Source organism: Thalia democratica, chromosome 7 (genome assembly GCF_965202585.1).
Source record: "Thalia democratica chromosome 7, ktThaDemo2.hap1.1, whole genome shotgun sequence".
Classification (NCBI taxonomy): Eukaryota; Metazoa; Chordata; class Thaliacea; order Salpida; family Salpidae; genus Thalia; species Thalia democratica.
Window position 1 is genome coordinate 52,814,760 of NC_139171.1, and position 23,018 is coordinate 52,837,777.

General features: G+C 27.5%; 1 protein-coding gene across 1 annotated transcript; it reads left to right on the forward strand.

The window, feature by feature from the left end:
* Nucleotides 1-2,527: 2,527 nt before the first annotated feature.
* Nucleotides 2,528-19,478, forward strand: LOC145841565 (uncharacterized). The gene is made up of 15 exons (XM_082948921.1): nt 2,528-3,078; nt 8,920-9,097; nt 9,714-9,901; nt 10,226-10,385; nt 10,871-11,019; nt 11,710-11,861; nt 12,107-12,223; nt 12,822-13,025; nt 13,390-13,508; nt 14,087-14,330; nt 14,749-14,838; nt 16,606-16,811; nt 17,807-18,010; nt 18,594-18,756; nt 19,330-19,478. The coding sequence occupies exons 1-15, from the start codon at nt 2,528-2,530 to the stop codon at nt 19,476-19,478; spliced, it is 2,874 nt and encodes a 957-aa protein (XP_082805047.1).
* The last annotated feature ends 3,540 nt before the right edge of the window (nt 19,479-23,018 follow it).

Sequence of the window (23,018 nt, forward strand, 5' to 3'; positions counted from 1 at the left end):
CACCCACACTTGTTCAGGTGTTTGAAGGTCACAAACAGGTTTTTTTCATTCTTACAAAGAACTTTAAAAGTATTCGTTGGGTCTTAAATAGTGATGTACCGGACCCGGATCCGGACTTTTTTTTTCAAATTATGATCCGGCCGGAACCGGATCCGGACTTTTTTTTCATATCAAGATCCGGCCGGATCCAGTTATCAGACAAAAATGGCAGTATCCGGCCGGATCCGGACCCGGATAGTGAGTCCGGTAAATCACTAGTCTTAAATAAAAATAAAAGCTAGTTTTGTATCAATTTTATAGTTTTATCTATGAAAATACATAATTACTTGTGAGTAGAACAAAAAAAAAATTATCAAAGTATGGTAACTAATAAGACTGCACGAGCACGTAGCTTCTAAAATACTAGATATATGTGTTTTTGTAGCTTAGGTAAGCGGCTTTTTTGATAACTATTCAGCTATTACAACTAAGTAAAGTAAAAAAATACACAATACAGCTGTAAACATCACTATAAATTACTGTCTAACTGTTTATAATTAGGTATTTACACTAACGATTAATAAACATGGAGTTTGTAAATACATCCTATTTTAAATTTTCGCACGTAAGCTCTGCAAAAGCTCATATCAGTATCTAAATTCATTTTCTTGTAAAAGTAATACAGATAAAATTTTAAGTATATGTTTATGATTTGTGGTAATTATAAGTAATTAAAACACTTTTATAATTGTTTAAATTTGTCTAATTTCCAGGTCGTTTGACTATAGTTTTATTGACCATTATAGTACTTTCTTTACTGTGCCTTATAAGCTAACTTTTATTTCAAAATGAGAAAACGGATTGTTTAAAAGATTAAGAAAGTAAAACATAATACACTACTAAAATTAGCGACTGTTGTTATTCTAATTTTAACTAGATTATTCTAAGTAAAAACAACAAAACAATAAAATAAATTGAGAAACTTTACAACTATAAGCTTTAAATCTTGTTTGCATTTGTCTTATTTAATATAAACTAGTAATGATTGTTTAACTTTTAACAGTATGCATGAATTTTTATTAGTTTATGAAGGTTACATGCTTAATAAATTTTCTGCATTTAGTTTTTTTTAAATGGCTTCTAAATAATGAGTGAAAAAATAGTTTGTTTAATTCTAAAAATGCTTAGTAAAAGAGTTTGTAAAAAGTTGTTTTTTAAAGACGCTTATTCAGTGATTTTTTATGACTATTGTGATACTTGTATTTTGCAGCAAAACTAAATAATTTTGTGATTTACTAGTTTTTGGTATGTTTACTTCATCAAAAATAGCTGAAGTTTTTTTTTACATTTAGTTTTAGATAGAATTTTTATATATCATGTTTTGATGAAAAGAACTTTTCAGCATTTAGTGAACTTTTTAAATATTTCTAAAAGAAACCATTGTAAAAGCTGTATGAAAATCTTATTTAAAACTTTCACATCTTAAAATTTTTTTGTACTCTTAACTTATCTAAATATTTTTTACAAGTAGTGTTCTACTTAATTTTAATGCTGATTAAGAAAATTTACATAACTGTTTTGATATTTACATAAAATTGTTACAAATAACAATTTTTAAGTGATGAAATATAAGGTAACGAAATAATAAATATACAAAAATATTATATTACAATCAAATCAATTAAAAAAATTTTAAGTTTAAAAATTTTATTAATTTTAAACTAAAAGCACTTAAATAAAAACCTGCCAGTATTACATAAACTACTTAAGACCAGTTTTTTCAAAAAAATATTTGTACAGTGTACACAAAAGTTTTTGAGAAATTAAAAAAAAACAATATTATAAACGCGATTTTAAACTTGAACTTAAGCTCGTTTAAAGTATTTTAAACAAAAACTATTAAGTTTTGTCCTTAGCAGTTTCCTGGTGAAAATTTAAAATCTATATTTTTGAAAACTTTCTTCAAGCAAGTGTAAAAATATACTAAAATTTTTTTTCTAAACTCTTAATTGGTTTGAAAACGATCAACAAAATATCGGCGAAAGTCTGCGGAGCAGAAGCTTGGACGTTTGCATGCCGTTGAAAAGCTCAAGTTTAACAAAGGGGTTGACCATACCGGTTCGATCATCAGACCACAGGCCTTCGGAAGACTGAGACCGGTTTCGTCCTGATTGGGATTCATCACTCAGTCACAGCCTAGTGCCAGCAAGCGGTTGATTCATGCGAAAGCTGTAGATTGATGACTGCAAGTTTTTCGGTTGTGACTGACTGATGAGTCCTGATAAAAACAAAACCGGTCTCAGTCCACTAAAGACTTGTGGTCTGATGGTCGCGTTGACATGATAAACCCTTTTGATTCAAAACCTTAGGTTTTTTATAATGAAACTCTTAAATACTAGAAATCTTAGTTCTGAAAAGTATCATACTTAATTGAAATTTTGATATTTTGTCTGCACTGATAATGAATAAAAAAGTTTGAGATAATTTTTTGCAGATATAAAATACGTTAACTTTTTAATAAAAAGTATATATATAACCAACAATAAAAATGGGCGGAAAGTTTTTCACGTTATTTGCTATTCTGAGCGGCTGTACTGATGTTTTTAGAGACAAATCGAATACCACTTACACACTTGAAGAACAGTTTAAAATCGAGTATGAGGTTGAGAGTTTTGAAGAAAACTTTGAAAATGACATTGTTCCCACAATGAACTTGGTCGAAAAAGCTCCTCCAAAAAATATTGTCGAAAAAGCACTTTTGAAAACCATAACTGAAAAAGCACCTACAGAATGCTTAGTAGAAAAAGTACACCCGAAAAGCTTAATAGAAAAAGCTCCTTTGAAAAGTTCGTTTGAAAAATCTGCTTTGAATAATTCATCTGATTATTCACTCATCGAAATAATTACAATGCTGATACAACTTGAACCAAATACTGAAGAAAAGCTAACGTTGCTACAACTAATACAACAACTAGCCGAACAAAAGATTAACAGGTCAATGGAAATTGTGTCTGATATTATGAACGGTGATAGAAAAATAGAGGACCTCCAAATGGATGACATTTTCACAATTATTTTTGTTACTTGTATAGCTTCAAGGTAAAGTTTTGTTGTTTATTAAACGAGAAAAATACACTTAAAATAAACATAGGAACTAGTGCACAAAAAACCTTCAGCTATCGTAGGTGATAAGTATTTTAAACATATATTTAATTAATTTAGTTTTTGTCTTATTTGATAGTTTGTACTTGCTATCCTGACGATAGAACTTAATTCTATTTATTTTACAGTTCAAAGTTGTTATACACAACACATATAATCAAGTTATAGTTTGCTTTATAACTTTATATTGTAAGAGATTAAACTGCTTCAATTTAGAAAATTGAAAAGAATATGTTGAATATCTTTTGTTAGCTTGTTAATAAAGCAAAACTTTAGAAATTTAAGCTAGAATATATTTATAAAAAAGTGTTTTAAGAATATATTGATTTCATAGGATTAGGTTAACTATTTTTTCTGTTACTTTATTAAAACAGCATTACCAAAACTTTCAAAGTTTACTTAAATTTTAAAATATTTACCCTTAAAAGTTTTTTTAATTACTATTTGAAACTGAAAACAATAAAATTTTAGAATAGAGGCTGCAGTTTATTATATCGTGTCAAGCACAGTGAAGATAATTTTCATAATTACGAAAATTGCAATAAAGCTAATTTACGAACTTTTCAAATTTGTTATTGTCAAAAAAAATTTTGCTCCAATATCATTGACCTTTAGAAAACTTTCAAAGAAAAACAAGGTAAGTTAAGTCAGTTTATACAAAATGTGAGCTTTTAAAAGTTCTTTTCATACTTTATGAACTTAATGTTTTATATCACGACTTTTAGTTTTACAGCTTTACTTTTAACACTTGCATTGATCATATAGTATAAACTTTAGATAAACAAATACAATAAAACCCTTCTGGTGTTCATGAATTAAATTTTGAAATAAGGTATTTAAATTTAGACTTTTACTTTTATATGAACTTTATTTAATGATTTATGCTGAGATAAATAAAACAAACTCACAAATTCTATTTTATACAACTTTCGCGTGCATTTTTTCCGATGTACATTAAACTGTCACAGGTTGAGCTCTTCATTTTTATTTTTTATTGGCAGCGAAACGTTGTCAGTCAGTAGAACATTTAAATATACAAAGGTTGGTTTATATATATATTACAAATTAGTAGTTGATTAAGTTTCAGGCAAACATCAAATCAAATGTTGTAGATGTTACAGCTGAAGTCGATGCAAAAGCTCCAGATCTAAAGTGCTTTGTTTGTTTACACAGTTGGTTTTTTTTCAAGTTTGTTTTTTAAATTGTTATTTTTAAAAGGTTTAATAACGAAGTAATTAAAAAATGTCTTAAAGTGTTTAATAAATTTTTACTATCTTGTTTTAAGAGAACACGAAGAAGAGCAAAAATATAGAAAAAAAGTTGAAAAATAAAAGTTCGTCAGAAGCCGTAGTACTAAACAAAGCTTTCGTTTCTAAACTCAGAAAATTTAACAAAGATAAAATGAAGGATTACAAAATGATACTGAACCGTTTAAAATATCTATACGCTGAAGAAAATGGCAGTAAAATACTGAGAATGAACGCATACAATGATGAAAGTTTATAAAATTATTAATAGTTTTAAAATTACTTACTTTGCGAAAAAATGTTTAAAGTAGAGAAATTAAAAGCACACTGGTGTAGTTTAATTTAGTTTTGAAATGCACTATATATGAAATTATGTTTAAATAAGTTATTTAGAGTAAACACAAACTAAATGTAGAAAATTTAAAGTTAGCTCAAAATAGTTTTGTTACAAAGTGTTGTAGTTTAAACATATATGTATAGTTTTGTCAATCATATTTAATAATAAAGAAGTTAATTATGTGTTTACTGTTTTAATTTACCTTTTTTATGTAATTCATAGTTTTTGTAGTAAGTAGTTTGCAACCTTGATAAAACTAAATTGTAGGAATGTGGAACTCAATATGTTTAATGTGCAAATAAGTCTTGTTTTATAAAAAAATGCATATAATCATTTACATATTGTGTAACACATGCTTAATTTGTTTTTGCAAGTAACAATTTTAAATTATGCTTTTTTGATAAAAAATAAGTTGAAAGTGTTCTTCAAATTGACTATACAAAACTTATTTTCAGTTATTACTTTAACAAGTTTTTGTTAAGAGTCTCCACTGGTGTAGACGATATAGGTTAAGCTGTTTAATATATTTTAAAGTATAACTTTGTATAACTTGTTTTTAAAAAGCTTAACGATAGACAAAGAATCTAGATGAAATTTATAAAGCTGATTTACCAAGGTTATTTTATGATTGATTTTTTTTCAAATCTAACTAAAATATTTTATTGTGGTAGCCTAAAATATGTTTTAAACTATGTTACGTTCTACTAAAAACAGTGAATCCTTTGTAAACGTTATTCAAATAATAATTATTTATTGCAGTCATAAATTATAAATAAGTTTTAAACTATCTCTCGGCATTATGTTTTAAATTAAATGTAAAACAAGTACTCAAAAAAAAAAAAAATTAAACGGAATATTAGTCATTAGATAGTTATTTTTTTAAAATACAAGCTCTTTTTTTCTAGCAAAAGATCCAAATAACACGAGTTAAAAGAATATAATAACAAAAATTTTCAAAAGTACTTGTCTTGATAAAACTAACGACGTTCCTCTGTACTATGACTAGCATAAATCAACCAAGACTTGTTCAAATAAGATAGAACTTAACACTTATTTGAAGTTAAAAAGTACGTTAATAAAGTGATTAGTTTTGAAAATTGTTCTTGTAAAAGGAACTTATCAACTAAATAAATTAAATAATAAATCAGTATATATGTTTTGTTTTTCTTCAGTATGACTAGAAATCTTTTATAAAATAGCAAAATAACCAAAATATTAAAAGTACTTAATAGAAGTATTTAACCACCATATAAAAAGTCCACAGCATTAATATAAAAATAATTTGATAAGTTTTTAATCTTTTAGATTAATATGTTTAACTGCTAAGAAACCAAGTTAAACATTAATATTAAATAAGTAAACTGTTTTGAATATCAAGCTTGTTAGTTTATATAATTTATGCGAAAATCGGAAGCTAAAATAAATTATAATTAATAGATTACTAAGATAAACTTTTATTTCATAAAAAGAGAGTTGACCAAAAAAGAGAGCTAAAATTTAAAACGTTTCTTACAAAGTTTTAATCTTTAAACTATGCAGTAACTAAGACGTTTTTATATAAAAGATCTAATCAAATGAGTTTTAGTTACTTAGATAAAATATTGAAATCAACTTATTTGATTAAGTTTAAGTACGACTTGTTTTTGTTACAAATTGTTCATAAAACTAAAACATGTTTCAGCTTACTTACAGATAGTATTTTATAAACTTTTCTTTATAAATAATTTGAGTCTTTAAAGTATATGTTTTTGATAAAAAACTACCAAATTTTATAATTAAAAAAAAAAAACCAAGTACTTTAACATAAGTGAGTACTAGGATGTTTGAAGATTAATTTTTTAGATAGCTTTCATTTTTAATAAATTTTTTTCGAGACGACTGCTTTTCACTTCATAGCTTTTCATTTATTTGTTGAGTGACGAAAAGCAAACATTAAAAGAAGAAAAGCTTGAGGGCATTCAGTTAACAGAAGAAGGCAAAGATTTTCATTATAAACTTTTTTAGTTAGCTGCAGAGCATATTGCAAGTATTGCAGCTTTTTGCTTTCCTAGATAATATTAATAATTAATTTACCGTTGGTAATTTTAAAAAGTATTCATCTTTTCAAACACTCTCAATGAATATTTTTTCATAAGTTTTTAAATTAATACTTATGACAACAAATAATAAATTACACGGTTATTTTTAAATTATATTTTTACCAAAAATCACAAAAGTTACCTTTAAAATAACTGATATTTAAAAGTCTTGCATACTTAACTATCTGTTGTTGGTAACAATTATATTAAAATGCTTTCTAGCTATTAGTTAATTTATTTTTGTCTCTGCTAAATCTTTAGCACGTAAATATTACATAATGAAACGTGATCTTTATTGTATAGATTGTTATAAGCTAAAAAAAGGTATTTAGGATATATGTAATAACATTTTCATAAAATTTTGATAAAACGTGTAACCGCGAGAATAAGTTAATAATGTAATTCATTATTTGTAGTTAATAACATTAATTAAGTAAGATAAAAATTAAGTAGTTGTGGAAACAAATTTGTATCTTAAAATGAACAATCAGTTATTAAAAATAGTTGACATCTAGTTTATTAATTATTAGTTTCTCAATATGCTTTAATAAGCGTAAATTTGTTATGATAAAAAAATAGTACATAAGTAAAACTTCTAAAAAAAGAACAGATTAAAGTATGCAAAAGATTACAAAAAAAAACTTAAAATCGTATGAAGTGTCTTTTTAAACACTAGCCTGTTAAAAAGTTTAATGTCTGAAGTTAAAAAGCTTAAACTAGACTTTATGAGAGTTTAGAAATAAAACCTATTGCAACTTAATAAATAATTTCTCTAATAGAAAAATACACATTGGTATCGTCTTATGCAATATATTCCATTTAAAAAATTTGTTAAATAAGAATTGAAAACAAACAAGAGCTTTGTATGTTTTATAAAATTACATAACAACTGCAAAGTGTTTAAAGTTATAAAACAATTCAATAATTAGTAGGCCAGTTGTCGTAGTAAGGTTTCGAGTTTTTTTATTATATTTTATTATGATAATGCAGTAGAGTAATCACAGAAAAGTATATTTATAATATCTAAATCCCTTTTCTAACCAATTTTTCTCACAATTTTTAATTTAGCTGTATCCGATACCCTTACTTCTAACCCGTTTACCTTAACATATAACAAATAAATTTAAAAAAGAGTTTTATAAATTAAAGTTTAAAATATACAAAAATAAAATTTTAGCCAATCAGAAGCGACTACCAAGTATACTTGCGGAAAAAACTTGTTTTGTCTCAGAAAAAAAATTAGGTGTTAATTTTTTCATATGTACGACATTTATTAAATAAAATGATAATAAAAAAGTTAAGTGTTAACATCAAAATTTGTATTACTTTTCAAACACCAATATTTAATCAAAAAAAATTGTTGTATAATTTTTTGTCTATCAAGTTTATTAAACAAAGTAATTTACCTGAAGAAAATACAATTTTTTACACGGTAAACTTTAAAAACGCACTTAAAAAGTGTTTCAAAACTTTTTTTTTAAATTTATCTAATCTTATAAGCCAGATTTTATTAGCTTGCAATTAAAAAGTAAACAAACCGAAAAATCTGCTAATTTTTTGTTTGCTTTATAAACTTTATCCATGCATTGTCACCTAAACCTGTTTAAACAGTCAGTGATAAGACATAGATAAAATTTATACTGTATAATGTTTGCATAGCGTTCAGTGCCAACCACCTATTTATTAACTTAAAACCTTCACTATATATGTATATATAAACATACGCTTCAATTATTTTTCCCATAGTGGTTGCAAGTTGAGTATTTCCTGTTAGGTGTTTTAAAGCTAGTTTTATTTATACAGAACTAAAACTTCTGCCTTTTTTCGTTTATTATTTTAAAATCATAAAATTTTATCATGGAGTATTATGCGAAAGCTATTGAATAAACTAATGATTTAGATCTTTATAAAAATAACCTTACTTGGTGTTTTAAAACTAGTTTGTACTATTTAAAACTAAAACCAGTACGTTTTTCAATGTTATGATACAGAAATTATAGCATTTTATCATGAAGTATTGAACGAAGTATCTAAAATAGTTTGATCAATTTAGAATTTTATTTGACATGATATTTTTGAAATACTTTGCTTTAACACTTTTGTTTTCGCTTTCGAGTTTTGCCGACAAGGGACTGCAGTTCCACAAAGACCCGACAATACTAGAAAGGTACGAGCGTCTCAGGGACATATCTCGGCAGTACACCAAGCAGAAAGATGAGAAGTTGAAGCTGACAGACAGCGTGCCTCCCTTCAGAAACATCAGCTTGTCCCGCAAGGAAAGAGTGGCGGATTTGGTAACTATGTTTTTATAGTATATCTATGAAGGACATCTTATTTGTTTCAAATCTACGTTCTATATCTCATTTATCTATTAAAAAAGGTTGCTTTATCATTTTAAGAAAAAGTAGGTGCGCTTGAATTTTTTTTAAATTTGAGCATAATATTGTGTCGATGAGCAATGTTTTATCAACATTTTTTTACAAGCTGACTGATAACTTTAAAAACTGTGAAAGTTTTCTTCGTAAAATGCAAGTCATTGAGCTTTCAGCTGTTACCGGTAATATAAAGCCAATACATGATTGTAATATAGAATAAAACTATTTTTTCACCTAGGCTTTTTTATAGAAAAATAATTCTACGTGGAAGTAAAAAATTTTTCAAAGTTTTTATTTTGAAAAACAAAATTGTTTCAAAAAAATTGATCATACGGTTTCGTTCTTAATGTTTGAAATTTCTTGAAAAATAAAAAACGATAACAATGTTGTAAAGGACTTAAAAGTTTAATCTACATTCAACTAAAAAAACGTTAAATTTTTTTTGTAATATAATAAAGATAAAGTTTGTATTGAAAATAAATAAAATTTTCCTTGCAAAATAGTCTAAACAAAAATCTAAAAAAATTATCTGCAGATATCCCGACTGACGACGGACGAGCTCTTACTGCAGATAACCAGGGGAGGGGCCGGTGACAACGGACCTGCCCCCGCCATAGACAGGCTGGGCATCAAACCGTACCAGTGGACCACGGAATGTCTCCATGGTTACATGAACCAGGCCACCATCTTCCCGCAAGCCCTCGGTCTGGCCGCCACTTTCGAGTTTGTTATTAAATAAAAAATTAAGCAATCATTTATGTTTAAAACAGTAAAAAATGGTAAACTTTAAAAAAATGAATTTTATAAGTTTCTTTTTATTAATTTTTTTTTTCACATTATGTTTTAAGAACTTATATCTATACTAATCGAGCTACTAAACTATAAGAAAAATGGTACAGTTTATTTAAGAGTGTTAAAATTTAAAATATATTATTTTTAGTTTTTCAATTATTTATAAAAAAACAACAGGTTACATGAAGCCCGTAGCTTCAAAAAACCTTATTTATCTATACAGAAAATTGCTAATACAAGATAATTTATATATAGCAAGTCGCTGATATCCGAGATGGCTCACGTGATTAGCATGGAAGCTAGGGCGAAACACAACATGTTCATGAACCAGACAAATTACGGGGACCAGACCGGATTGAGCTGTTTCGCCCCTGTCATCAACATACTTCGACACCCTCTGTGGGGTAGAAATCAGGTATATAAAGATAAATAGACAAACAAAAATATTTTGTTCATTACTAAATTTGAATTTTTCAACATTAGTTTTATATCATAAAAAGCGATATTCTGTCGGCAAGAAAAAAAAATGTCTGCAGATATTTAAGTTTGAGTAGTTTAGTATTAGTTTTATATTGTATAAAAAATGTTAGTGTAACTCAATTCTATGTGTGTAAAAAATAAAGTTTAAAGATGTTTAGTTTAAAACTTTGCGCTTTTTTTATTTAAATTTTAAATTTTTTAACGTGTAAGACAATTAAACTGTATTTATTCTCATTATAAAAACAGTACAAATAAGAATTAAACTAGCAGTCGTAAAAAAGCTTACTTATTTAACATATTTAAAATTTTAAAGATTGCAAAACACTTACACGTCAATAAAAAAGTATGAATTTATTCATCAAGCAAATAAAAACTATTTTCACCTACAGTTTTTCAATTATATAAAAAATATTTATGCAGGAGACATACGGGGAAGACCCTGTTTTGACGGGGGAAATGGCTCACTCTTACGTCCAGGGACTCCAAGGAGACATGGAGATCAGACCTGCCACCGCGACCTGCAAGCACTTCGGAGTCCACGGTGGTCCGGAGAACATACCTGTGAGCAGGTAGGCTCGATTTCTAGTTTTTAGTGAAATAATTGAATAGTTATACTATGCTTTTGTTAGTTTGAACGAATGTTTGATTTTCATTGACGTTATACTGCAAAACTAATTCCGAGAACATAAGTGTGAGTAGGTCGTCCGGATTAAAGATAAAAAAAATTTAAGTTTGAAACTAGCAATGTTGTAGCAAACGTCATAAACTTAAAAATTTTATTTTTAAAACTAAAAATAAGTCAAATATTTTAAGAGTTTGTACTTGTTTGAATTGAAAAATTAATGAACTTTTAAGTTTAATCTAGCAAAGCTGTAAGAAGGCCTATTTTCATTACATTGTATTTGTTTTGTCGATATATTGTCCTTTATTCTTTTAAGTGCTTTCTAATGTTTTTTTTTTTCCTCAACATCAGTTTATATAATTGAAATCTTATACATCAAAAGAGGATCAGGTTTGTAAAATTTTTTATTTTGGTACTAAAATAAAAAACTTTATACATTTTACATTTTACGCATTCTAATAATAAAAATCGCATTAACTAGACTTAAAAAAGTCTTCAGACCTTTGCTTACAACTAACGTAACAAGCACAAATTATTGACCAATATTTAAGAACCTTAACAATTGACACAGGTTTAGCTTCAACTATAATTGTTATGCATGTGATAATTTCTAAATCACTTCGAATTTGTTTCACAGGTTCAGTTTCAACTCGGAGGTGACACAGCACGATTTGGGCACGACATTTCTCCCGGCCTTCAGGAAATGTGTCAATAGCGGCGCGCACGCAGTTATGTGCAGCTACAACGCGATAAACGGGGTTCCCGCCTGCGCCAATAAGATGATGATGCGTTAGTTTGTTTGACAATTTTATGTTATAATTGAATTAAATAAGTTTGATAAAAATTTATATAGTCTATGCTTAAAAAATCTAAACTAATATTTATATTTTTTCTTCAAAAAACTTTTTGCATACTTTTTGATAATAAAGTTGAAAATAAAAATGTTTTGGACAAAAACATTAGAGCTGCATGGTTTCTGTACATATAGCACTTTATTATACTTTGTTGTAATCAACTTTTAAAACCTTTTTTAGAGGACATACTAAGAGACATGTTCGGATTCAAGGGATACGTGGTGAGTGACGAAAATGCAATTGAAAACGTCGACCTCAATTTTCACTACACAAAATCAGAAAACGGCACTGCTGTCGGTCAGTTGTTTTTTATTCTACTTATGAATTAGCATTAAAAGATTTAATATTAAAAAACGAAGCGTTTTATGAATATTTTAAAATAACTGTTTAAAGAAGTTGTATTAAGGCACTCGAGCTGGTTAGTCGTTTCATTTAAGGCTCAGAAACTCATATAACAGTCGTTTTTAAAAATAATTCAGTTTGTCTGCTGTTTGTTCAAAATACTCAAAATCCCTAGATATCAAAACTGATAACAACTATTTTCAGCCGTTTGCTACCTCGAGCCACCCTCTTATGTTTATGTTTAATTTGTACTAGGTTTAAAAAACAGTCGTTAAACATGAGTAAAACTGGCTTCTTACAAAAAAAAAATTAAAACAGCATTAGTTTAAAAATTGTAACAGTTCTAATATTAAATATTTGAAACAACTTCAGCTTGCTTAAAAGCCGGTTACGCCCTGGAGCTGTTCTCTTAAATTTATGTTTAGGTTGTATTCGGTTAAAATAATCATAAAATTCGAGTAAAATAACTTCATAAAAAATAAAACTAAAATATTAAAATTTTTGAAACGTTAACAGTTCTAATAATTATTATTCACAATAAACTTGTTTCCAGCTTGCTTGAAAGCTGGTTGCGACTTGGAGCTCACCTCCTTCGGCAAGAACAACCGGTACGCATTGTTGGGACCACTCTTGAAATCAGGTAACATCACTAAAGAGGATGTGGAGCAATCAGCAACAAGGTTGTTCTTCACCAGGATGAGCTTAGGAGAGTTCGACCCTCCGGAGATGGTGCCTTGGAGGAACATACCCATTGAGAGTTGGTGGAAATTTAATATAATGTCTTCACATATATATATATATATATACGACTCGTAAACGTATATATATATATATATTCTTGTGCTCGGAATGATGCCAACGTTTATATTAATATTTTTTCATAATTAATTGAAAAATTAAAATTTTTAAATGCTATCATTTTGCTATTTAACATGCAAAAAAAAGTTTAAGTAAACTAGTAGCCTTTTTGAATGAACAGCAAAAAGTAAAATTTTATGACTTTTAACTTTAAAACAAAAACAATACAAAAAAACAGATTTTTTCTTGATTAAGATGCATAAAAACAGTTTAAGCTAACCAGTAATATTTTACTTTGATAAATATCAACTAATATTTTCAAGTCGTTCAAAGTGAAGACCATTTGAGACTTGCAGAAGAAATAGCAGCTAAAAGCTTCGTTCTTCTCAAAAACGACGGATTTCTGCCTATCCAGGAAAACCATGAAATTAAAAAAGTTGCTGTAAGTTTACAGTTATTTGAATATTTATTAAATAAATGTCAAAAACGTCTTGTTTGAAAAAACACTTTTTACTTTAATTCACATCAAAGTGTTATAATGTACATAATATACATAAACTTAACAAACATTTTATTTTTAAACTAACACTTGTGTATAGCAGCAACATCTAAGCAAGTTTTGTTGATAATAAAATCACGTTGAAGCTTACTGAGTAACTCAATTTTACTCAAAATAGAAACTGTTGCCGTGCTTTAAACTAATCTTACTTAAATTACAACAATGTCGCTTGCGTAACTTTTATTTTTCAAATGTATGCACTAGTAAAACGCTTAACTAGCAATTTCAAACAAACTTAAGCGATAAAAACAACAATTACAAATATAAAATTCCTCAATTACAGTGAAACTTTTATCTTTTGAACTCAACAAGAACTTAAACACCTCGAATATTTTCAGATGGTCGGATAGTATTTTAACAACTTTGAAAGTGTTTAAGCTTTTATACATTCCTATTTTCTAAAAATACATTAAAAAAATTAAAATGTGCTCAACAAATCAAAAAACTCGAAACTTTTTCAGATGGTCGGCCCGTTTGTGGGCAACGGACCCGCACTGGTGGGAGATTACGCTTACATGTGGGACGGAGTGAAATTCTCTTATCCGGAAGAGGCCGCCAAAGCGCTCGCTTACGAGTCGTACGTGGCTGTTACTGGCTGTACAGGGAAGGTCGATTCGCAGTTGGCCAAGTGTGAGGAGTACAACAGGACGGAGGTGAAGGAGGCAGTGAAGGACGCGCATTTGATACTGCTTACCTTGGGGACAGGTTTGATGGAGTGTGGTTGTTGCTAAGACTAACTTATAAAAAACTTAAAACAACTTTTCTATCACGAAGTTTACCTTTTATTGACTATCTGATTTATTTGAATTGGAGGCTGATAGAGTAGTGCAAAAATGATAAGTAATAAAAATAAAAAAGTAAAGAGTTTAAAAAAAAACTGTAAATTGCTGTTTTTATGACTGGTATTTTATGCTTTCTTAAACATTACAAAAAAGAAAAACTAAGATAATATGACTTTGTGTCAGTCGGTAAAAGTATATTAAAACAATTTCATTTCTAAAAGTGTTTTGAAACAGTCTACATATGAAGTTTATTAAGTCTTCAATATCAAATTGAAAACGCTTTCAGTTAAACAAAAACCTATACTTTAACAAAACAAAGTAGTCGAACAAACACTTTAAAGGACCTGGTGTGGAAGCCGAGTTCACAGATAGAGCAGACATGAACTTACCGGGAAAACAAGTTGACATAATAATGGATGTTGTCATCAACGGTTAGTGAGATTTTAAATTTAAAACTGTTTGTGTAACTGAGTTAAATTTTGTTTGAATTTTGAGAGCTTACGATAATTTATGTACATGCGATGTTTTTCAAATTTTAAATGTTTGTATTGTTAACGGGTAGTGATGTTTACTGTTTAAACTAGCTACTAATAGTTAACTTTAAGTGGTTTAAATTGAGGTTCTTTAAGTCCTTTTATTACTAAACCAACGGTTAGTTAGTTACGCATTATTTTAAGCTAGTTTGGGTTTTGAATAGTTTGCGTAGATACGATAGTTTTCAAATAAAATGTTTTAAATACGTTCTCAAAAAACTTCAACAAGCAACTCTAGTGTTTACTAAAAAGTATTATTGATTGATAAGCTTATTTTAATCCAGTTCACAATTTATGTAAAATATTAAGAGCTAAATAACAAATTTAAGCGTTTAGCGCCCGAGATTTTAAACAAATATTAAAAGAGTAGTTTTTTTTAATAAATTTTTACAAAACTACTGTTTTAAAACGTTTTAAGAAAATACCGTTTGTAAATCATCGTTATAAAGTTTTAAACAGCTATTTCAAAAACCAATACATGTTTATAATGTATATATACTCTAAACAATTTTTTAATTATTTAAAATTAAGTATCAAAACTTAAAAAAAGCTCAGTTTTTGCAAGTTGATTATTTTTATGGCCAAACTGCGTTAATTTTCAAAATAAATCAATACGACAGAAAATAGTTTGTACTTTTTTTTTGCATGTTTAAGTTTTAGCCATCGGTTTTATAGCTCTTGACACCAATAAGTACACCAAAAAGACAAACAAAATTGTGTTGTTTGTTGTTTACATTTTTGTGATTTACACGTCTCGTTGAGTTACATTGACTTAAGTTATTTCAATACAAATTAAGATAATTGTCAAGCTTTTAGTAATCTATTTTCTACATGTAGTAGTAACAAAATATTAGTTGGTACTACATTGTACAACGAAATGTACTTTAAACTTATCTATTATCTATTAAGCTTAATCAATATTTTATTTTTTTAAGAAAAGGTAATCTGCACATACTTATTCTAAATTTTTTGATTGTTCTCAAACATTTTTTTAAAGCTTTTAAATTAAGATGGCTTTAGAAATTGGGTTGCTGTATTCGTAAAATTTCTCAATAGTGGTCCCGGAGTCTACTGTAAATCAACATTATTGATTATGATTTTATTATACACAATCATTTTGAAAACTGTTTTATTTCTAAAAACGATTAATATAGAAGCGTTTTCTGTCAGAAAAAGTATTGAAAACGTATAAGTTTTTGCTAAATAATTTTACTCAATTGAAAAAAAAAATCTAAGAAATATAATAAAAACCGCCAAGTATATTTCTAATGTGTACTTTTTAGTTTTCTTATTAAAAAGATAATTGAAAATATAACGCTTTTGCTAAAAAAAAATAAACTTTTGAAAAACAATTTATTAATTTAATAAAAGCAACCAAGTATATACTCTTTTATACTGTTTTATCCCAAACAGCTCCAGAGAATGCGAGGATTTATTAGGAAAAAAAGTGTTAAAAAAAAATTACTAAAAAAGCAAATTTATAAAAAACCTTTTCGCTAAATAAAACAAAACAACATACATACATCTAATGTTTACATAAATTTTTTATTAACTTTTATTTTTATTAATCATTCTAACCAAACAGCTCCACGCGAGTACAAAGTTAATTATGATTAGCAAAAACTTTCTTTATATTTTTATATATTTACATCTTATCCCATACAGCTCCGGAGGACGCGAGGATCGTTCTCCTCCTCTTCAACGCCGGACCCCTGCTGATCGAGCCCGCCCTCACACACCACAGGATCTCGGCGGTGCTCGAGTGCTTCTTCCCGGGTCAGGCCGCTGGGGGCGCCATATACAAGGTGCTGACCGGGCAGGTGAACCCGGCGGGAAGGCTGCCCAACACCTGGTACAGGGACATCGATCAGGTTGGTGAAACGGGTCGGGTTTCCAAAGCGGCAAATTTGACTATCAGGGGGTAATAAGTTCACTAATAATTGAGTCTTATTGAGATTCTAGGTGTTTCCCCAACATTTGCTGAGTCAGCGTAAAAAAACATTAATTTTTTTTTCATTGGTTTTTGATATGTTTGGGTATGGTGGGTTAGGGTTAAGGGTATAAATAAAAATAAAAAAAAGTAGATTTTAAAAATGCTGACTCAGCAAATATTAGGGGAAACATCTTTAATTTAAAATTGGACCCCTAATAATAAATAGTAAATGGGCGATATCAGATAAAACTGGACTTTTTTTCTGCCACCTTGGTGGTAGTGAAAATGAGTTTTGGAAGCCCCGGTATAAACACTTGTTTTTTTGGTATTGGTAAGTAACCTTAAGTTCTATGATTTTTGAAAAGTTTTTTCAACTTATTAGACTTAAAAGGAATACTTTTTTATGTTTATTCAGTATAGAACTAAACAATTCTAGCCATGTGACTTTTTAATGTGGTCCTATTTGCTTTTATAACATTTTAAAGCAGAAATAAAAGAATTATACTGTCGATATTCAAGTGCTACAAAATATTTATAATTTAAATATCGCAAAATATATCTTGACAGATTAAAAGTTTGGTAATGACGAAAACTTAGTACTTTCAACATTTAAATATATTTCGCAGCACAACTGTCTTTTTAAAAACATATCTTAGTTTTGAGTAACAAGGTTAACTTTTAATTTTAAAAAATCTCTGAAACAGATACCGCCGAGTAGATTAGTTCATTTTCTAGAAATTTAAACACCAAAACAAATTTATAATTATAGTTGTACGATTATTAATAAACACTACTCAATATCGAAAACTGTAGTTTAGCGTTTTAACCTTTTTATACATAAATTTAAACAATAAATGGTGACTAAATAATGCCGATTTATTTACTTTTCATAAAATAAAAAAAAAGTTTAATTGTTGAAAACCCCCTAAACAGGTGCCTCCGATCACCAACTACTCCATGGAAGGGCGGACTTACAAGTACCTTCTTGCGGAGCCCCTGCTGCCCTTCGGATACGGGCTGACGTACACCCACTTCGTGTACCAGCAAGCGGTGATCACCCCGCGGGACTACTACGGCTGCGAGCAGGTCGTGGTGGAGGTCGACCTGATGAACGACGGTTACTTCGACGGTGATGAGGTATTACGATGATGCTTGTTGTTTATATACGCTTTAATTTCATTGATTGTTTGATAGAAAAATATTTGCTTGCGTTGCTTGTTTGTATGCTTCATGCTTATGTTATGTCTTGTAACAGATTTTTATTGAAAAAGATGTGTGGTGAAGAGGTTGATAATGTTTGTTGATTAGTTTTAATTTATAGCCAAGCCCGAACCACATGTTAAGAAGTGTCTGTTTTATTTAATTTATAAATTGCTTTAACTTGCCTATGAAAAGTAGTTTGTTTTATACAAAATTGAATAAAACAACATATTACCTGTTTGTTCATTATAAATACTATAAATAATAAAAAATATTTAAAGTTAAGTATAATAGAAAAATATTTTTGAATTTGTTGGTTCTTTTTACTGTCATGCTTAAGTTATAACTTGCCACAGGCGTCTTTAGGCATTTTAGCAAAAATATTTTTTTATTATTTGTTTGTAGTTATTCAATTGTACTTTTAGAATAAAAACAAGACACAAGAAAACAATTACTGTTATCAACAGTGAAAGCATCTCACACTAAATCTCAATTGAAAAACTGTTTATTTCAATTCCAGGTGGTGCAAGTGTATGTGAGGCCGTACGAATCCAAGGTGGACACCAAGTTGAACCACAAACTGGTGGCTTTCGAGAGAGTGTTTATAAAATCCGGGGAATCCCGTAAACTGCACATCAGCATTCCGCACGAAGCAGTTGCTGTGTGGAAGCAGGGAAGTAAAGGTAATATTTGTTAACAATTAATAACATTTCCTAATAAAACAAAGGTAAGGTAAAGGTAGAATTGTTGTTAAAAAAATAGTTGAAAAGTTTTCATTTACTTAAGTGTTATTTAATTTAGTCCTTAATTAAAAAGAAAATGGTATAAATAAATAAAAACAAGCTATACGGTTACATAACTCAAACTTAACTAAATCATACAACACATGAAATAAAAAATGTCAAGTTTTAATATTTTTTGTCGTAAAAAACATATTTATTGAACAAAAAACCTTTATTGTTTGGGTCATACAATCTTTTTTAAACCAATCGCAAAATAGATGCTTTTAATTTTTATTAACCAAAACATTAAACTTTTATTCTTTTATAAATTTATTATGCAAACTAAACACCAGTACTATCAAAATGTTTAAGAATTATTATTTATAATGATTTTTTTAGCTACGAGTTTAAACTAATTTTTAAAATTCCAACTTAAACATTAAATGTTTGCTTACTAATTAAACTCAAGGTTAATTTAAAGTAAAAACAAGATTTTAGACGGAAAAACTAATATTTTTATAAAAACAAAAACAGGTTGGAACTATTACTTGGAGCCGGGTGGTTTCATGGTGTTTGTCGGGGGTCAGCAACCAGGTCAAGCCAGGAGGGTCCCCTCAGAAGTCCTAGAAACCGAGTATCGTTACCATGGCGACGAGATTCTGCTCGATCAGTGCGAACTTTAAAAACTTATTTAAATTAAACTACACACATTTATTTAGTACAAGTTTATTTTGTGTTTCAAAAAAAAAGTTTTTTTTGTATTTTATTTCATTACTTAACTTTAAATTTCGTACAATATAATTAGTTGCAAGCCACATGTATTTCTTAATAAAAAACACTTTACTTAAACATGACTCATGAGTAAACATAATTCAATTATATGAAAATTTGTTAAACTAAAACGTTTTTATTTTATCTCAAAAAGTTACTTTTTTTTCAATTATAAGTTTTGAATTTATTTATTTAAAGTATACATCAAACTTTAAAAATGCATAAAATTAAAAAAAAACATAAGAAATCCACTTAAATAATTAAAACGAAAAACAGAGCTATGTTTTAGTATTATATTTTTGAAGTGTATAAATAGACAATGTAAATTAAAGCTTTACAAAATAAAGCAACAATTTGTTTTTACTTTAAATTTAACACATAAGTTATTGGAAAATAAGTCTTACATTAAGATACTGTGTTGATTATTAGTAAATACACAAGCTTAAACTTTAAAATACTTACTTCTAAATTAAATTATATGTTCAAGTATAAATATTTTGCTCTAGAGAGATAGCGTGCAAATACAGAATATTTATAAAAACTATAATTGTTTTTTATGATGCTAAATACCAAGTATAAAGTTTGTATGTTTTTCATTTACTAAACTTGTAAAATTAATAAGGTTTCGTAAATTTTCAATAAATTATTGCTTAATAACTTTTCAATACTTTATAAACTTTTAGTAACAAAAAAAGGAGTAATATTACATTTTAAAGGCAAACAGTTTACGATATAATACAAGTTTTTTTTTGATCGATTATAGCTTAAACATAGTGCTTAGTCATGTTTATCGGATTAACTGCTCGTATATGAAACTATAGATCATTAAGATTTATATTTTCAATAAACATTAGTGCCATAATAATAAATAATGTAAACACTTTAGTATGGTATGCTAAAGTCAGAAACTATTTCTGATTACTTTCAAAAATTATAATTTCTGGACTTTTTTAGTATTAAGACAAGTCTAATAAAATTTTGATATACTTTCTGGGGTTTTAAAAAGAATGAACTTTGAAACTATGTTTATTTTAATAAGTTAAAATATCATGTTTATAAAATTGAATATTAATATCGATAAGTATACCTGTGAAAAATACCAATAAATTTATTTAGTAGCTTAAAAAAAGGTGTATAAGTAGTAGTTTTATGAAATAATATAAAAAATAAAGCTAACAGTTAACTAAAAGCTTTTGAGAAAAAAAAAAACTATATAACTAGCGTAAGTTATATAAAAACAATTAAGAATTTTTTTTGATGATGTTGTAAACTAAACAAAACTATTACGAAAACATCAAGCTAGATATGAAAGAAACAAAAAAATTAGAAGAGTTAAAATCAAGTGCAAAACTTAAACTTTATTGTAGAAACTCAGTAATAGTTCAAGAGACTTTACATTACATTGAGCACGTCTTAACATTCAAAACAGCTTTTTTGTTACATAAAAAGTCAAAATTAAATTAAACATACAAAATCAATAAAGCTAGTGATCACAAACAGTGAATTCTTAAATATTAGGCTATAAAATTGACATTACATAAACAGCAGAAGGATCAAAACTAAATCAATAACAACCGGTTGAAACTTTCTTTGTTTCAAAGAGTCTGGTATCGCTCGCTGGATAGAAATCTTATAATTGCTCATGGCGGTGCCAAAGTTAATTGCTGACAAATTTTAATGAAGTTTGTCGCTTTGTTGCCTTTAAGACAACGCGTCAAAGCATCAAACAGCTGACTTGTCACATAAAATTGCAAGTTTTCTTGAAATCGAGTTTAAGAGTCTGACTGTGCTCAGGAAAACGAGTTTAAAGTCTGATTGAAATTCATATGTAAATTTTCAGTTTAAAATTTCAAGTTAATTTTTCATAGAAAAGTATATATGTATTAGAGTTTTATATTTTAGTACCTTCTCGTATATAAATGTAAGCAAAAATGTTAAAAATTAATCAACAGAAAACTTTCAAATGTTTTTTCAATACTTTTTAACTTTAATAAATTCAGCAAAAGTTAACTTTATTAAAGAAAATTTAGGAAGTTTTAATAGATTTAATTATTTAGAAAAGACCGATTATTAGTTATTATAAAATATTTTTATTTTAAAACAAAACGAATAAGATGTTTGCAACTTAAAGTTTTAGAAGTAAGTTTTGTTTATGTAGCACTCCTAACCTACTTGAAACTAATACTTTGTTTTCAAACTATTACACTATTAATATAAGTAGTATGTATAAACTATAAAAAATAAAAGTAAGGTATATTTTTTACTTAATCTTCAGCTAACAAAAATGCTGGCTGAAAACATTTTTTTTATAAACAGTATTTTATAAACGTAAGTTTTAAAATGAAGTATAGATAAACAAACATGTACATAATAACAATTCAAAAACTTTTATACATAATGAATAGCAAGTTAGCTTATTAGAGCTATACTTTACAATTTTTATGATTAAATAATGCTGTAGAATTTACACAAAGGTACAATGCTAAAAAATTTTAATTTTAAATCTACATGTCATGTTAGAATAGACCAGTTTCAAATTAAAAAACAAATAATATAAGAAACGTGAATAAAAGTATATATTTAGATTTATCAATAATCTTGCCGTTTAAGCATGAAAGTACATAACCTCAACAGCTCATAATTATCTATCAAAGCACTGCGAAAGGTTAACAGTAGCCTCACACTAACGAAACACTAAAACTGGTTTGTATTGTGAAGTATATGAACCTATAAACTTGAAGAAACTTTGTAGCAATGTTATTGTAAAACGTGTTTTTGTTTTCGACTGCTGCTGACGGCTGTAAAGCTCATTTAAAGTGCTTGCTAAGCTTATTAACTTTATAAAATAATAGGCTTATGTTCGATTCTTAAGCACTTAGGATTTTTTATATTATAAAAATGTTAATTGTCAAAGTTCAGGTTTACATAAATCAAATCATTAGGTGTTTTGTTTTGTCGGCTTTAGAAATTTTAAATGAATTGAAGCAGAAATAAGTTACCATAAATGTCTACACATAAATCTGTTTTACTTATGACTTTTGTTTAAATTACAAGAAGTTTTATTCTATTTAAGTTTGAACTAAATTCAATAAAAATTTAAATCTAAATTACGAGTAAATTAATTTTCTACACTTAGAATTAAGAAAATAATGATCTATTTTCTTTTAATTTAGAAAGTTAGATTTTTATATAAAAAAATAACATGAAACTTTTACTTTAAAATATATGCTTTTAAAGATACCTTACTCAAACTGACATATCAAAAGTTGTTTATAAAAAGATTTAATGACGTACTATAATGAACATTTGTATGTCAATTAAGTATAATTACATACAAAAATATAAATCAACATCTTTAGAAACAAACTAAAGCGTGTATATTAATGTTTACGTAATAAAAAGTTGTATTTGATTTACTGCACTGTAATTACTTTTAAATGATTAAACATAAT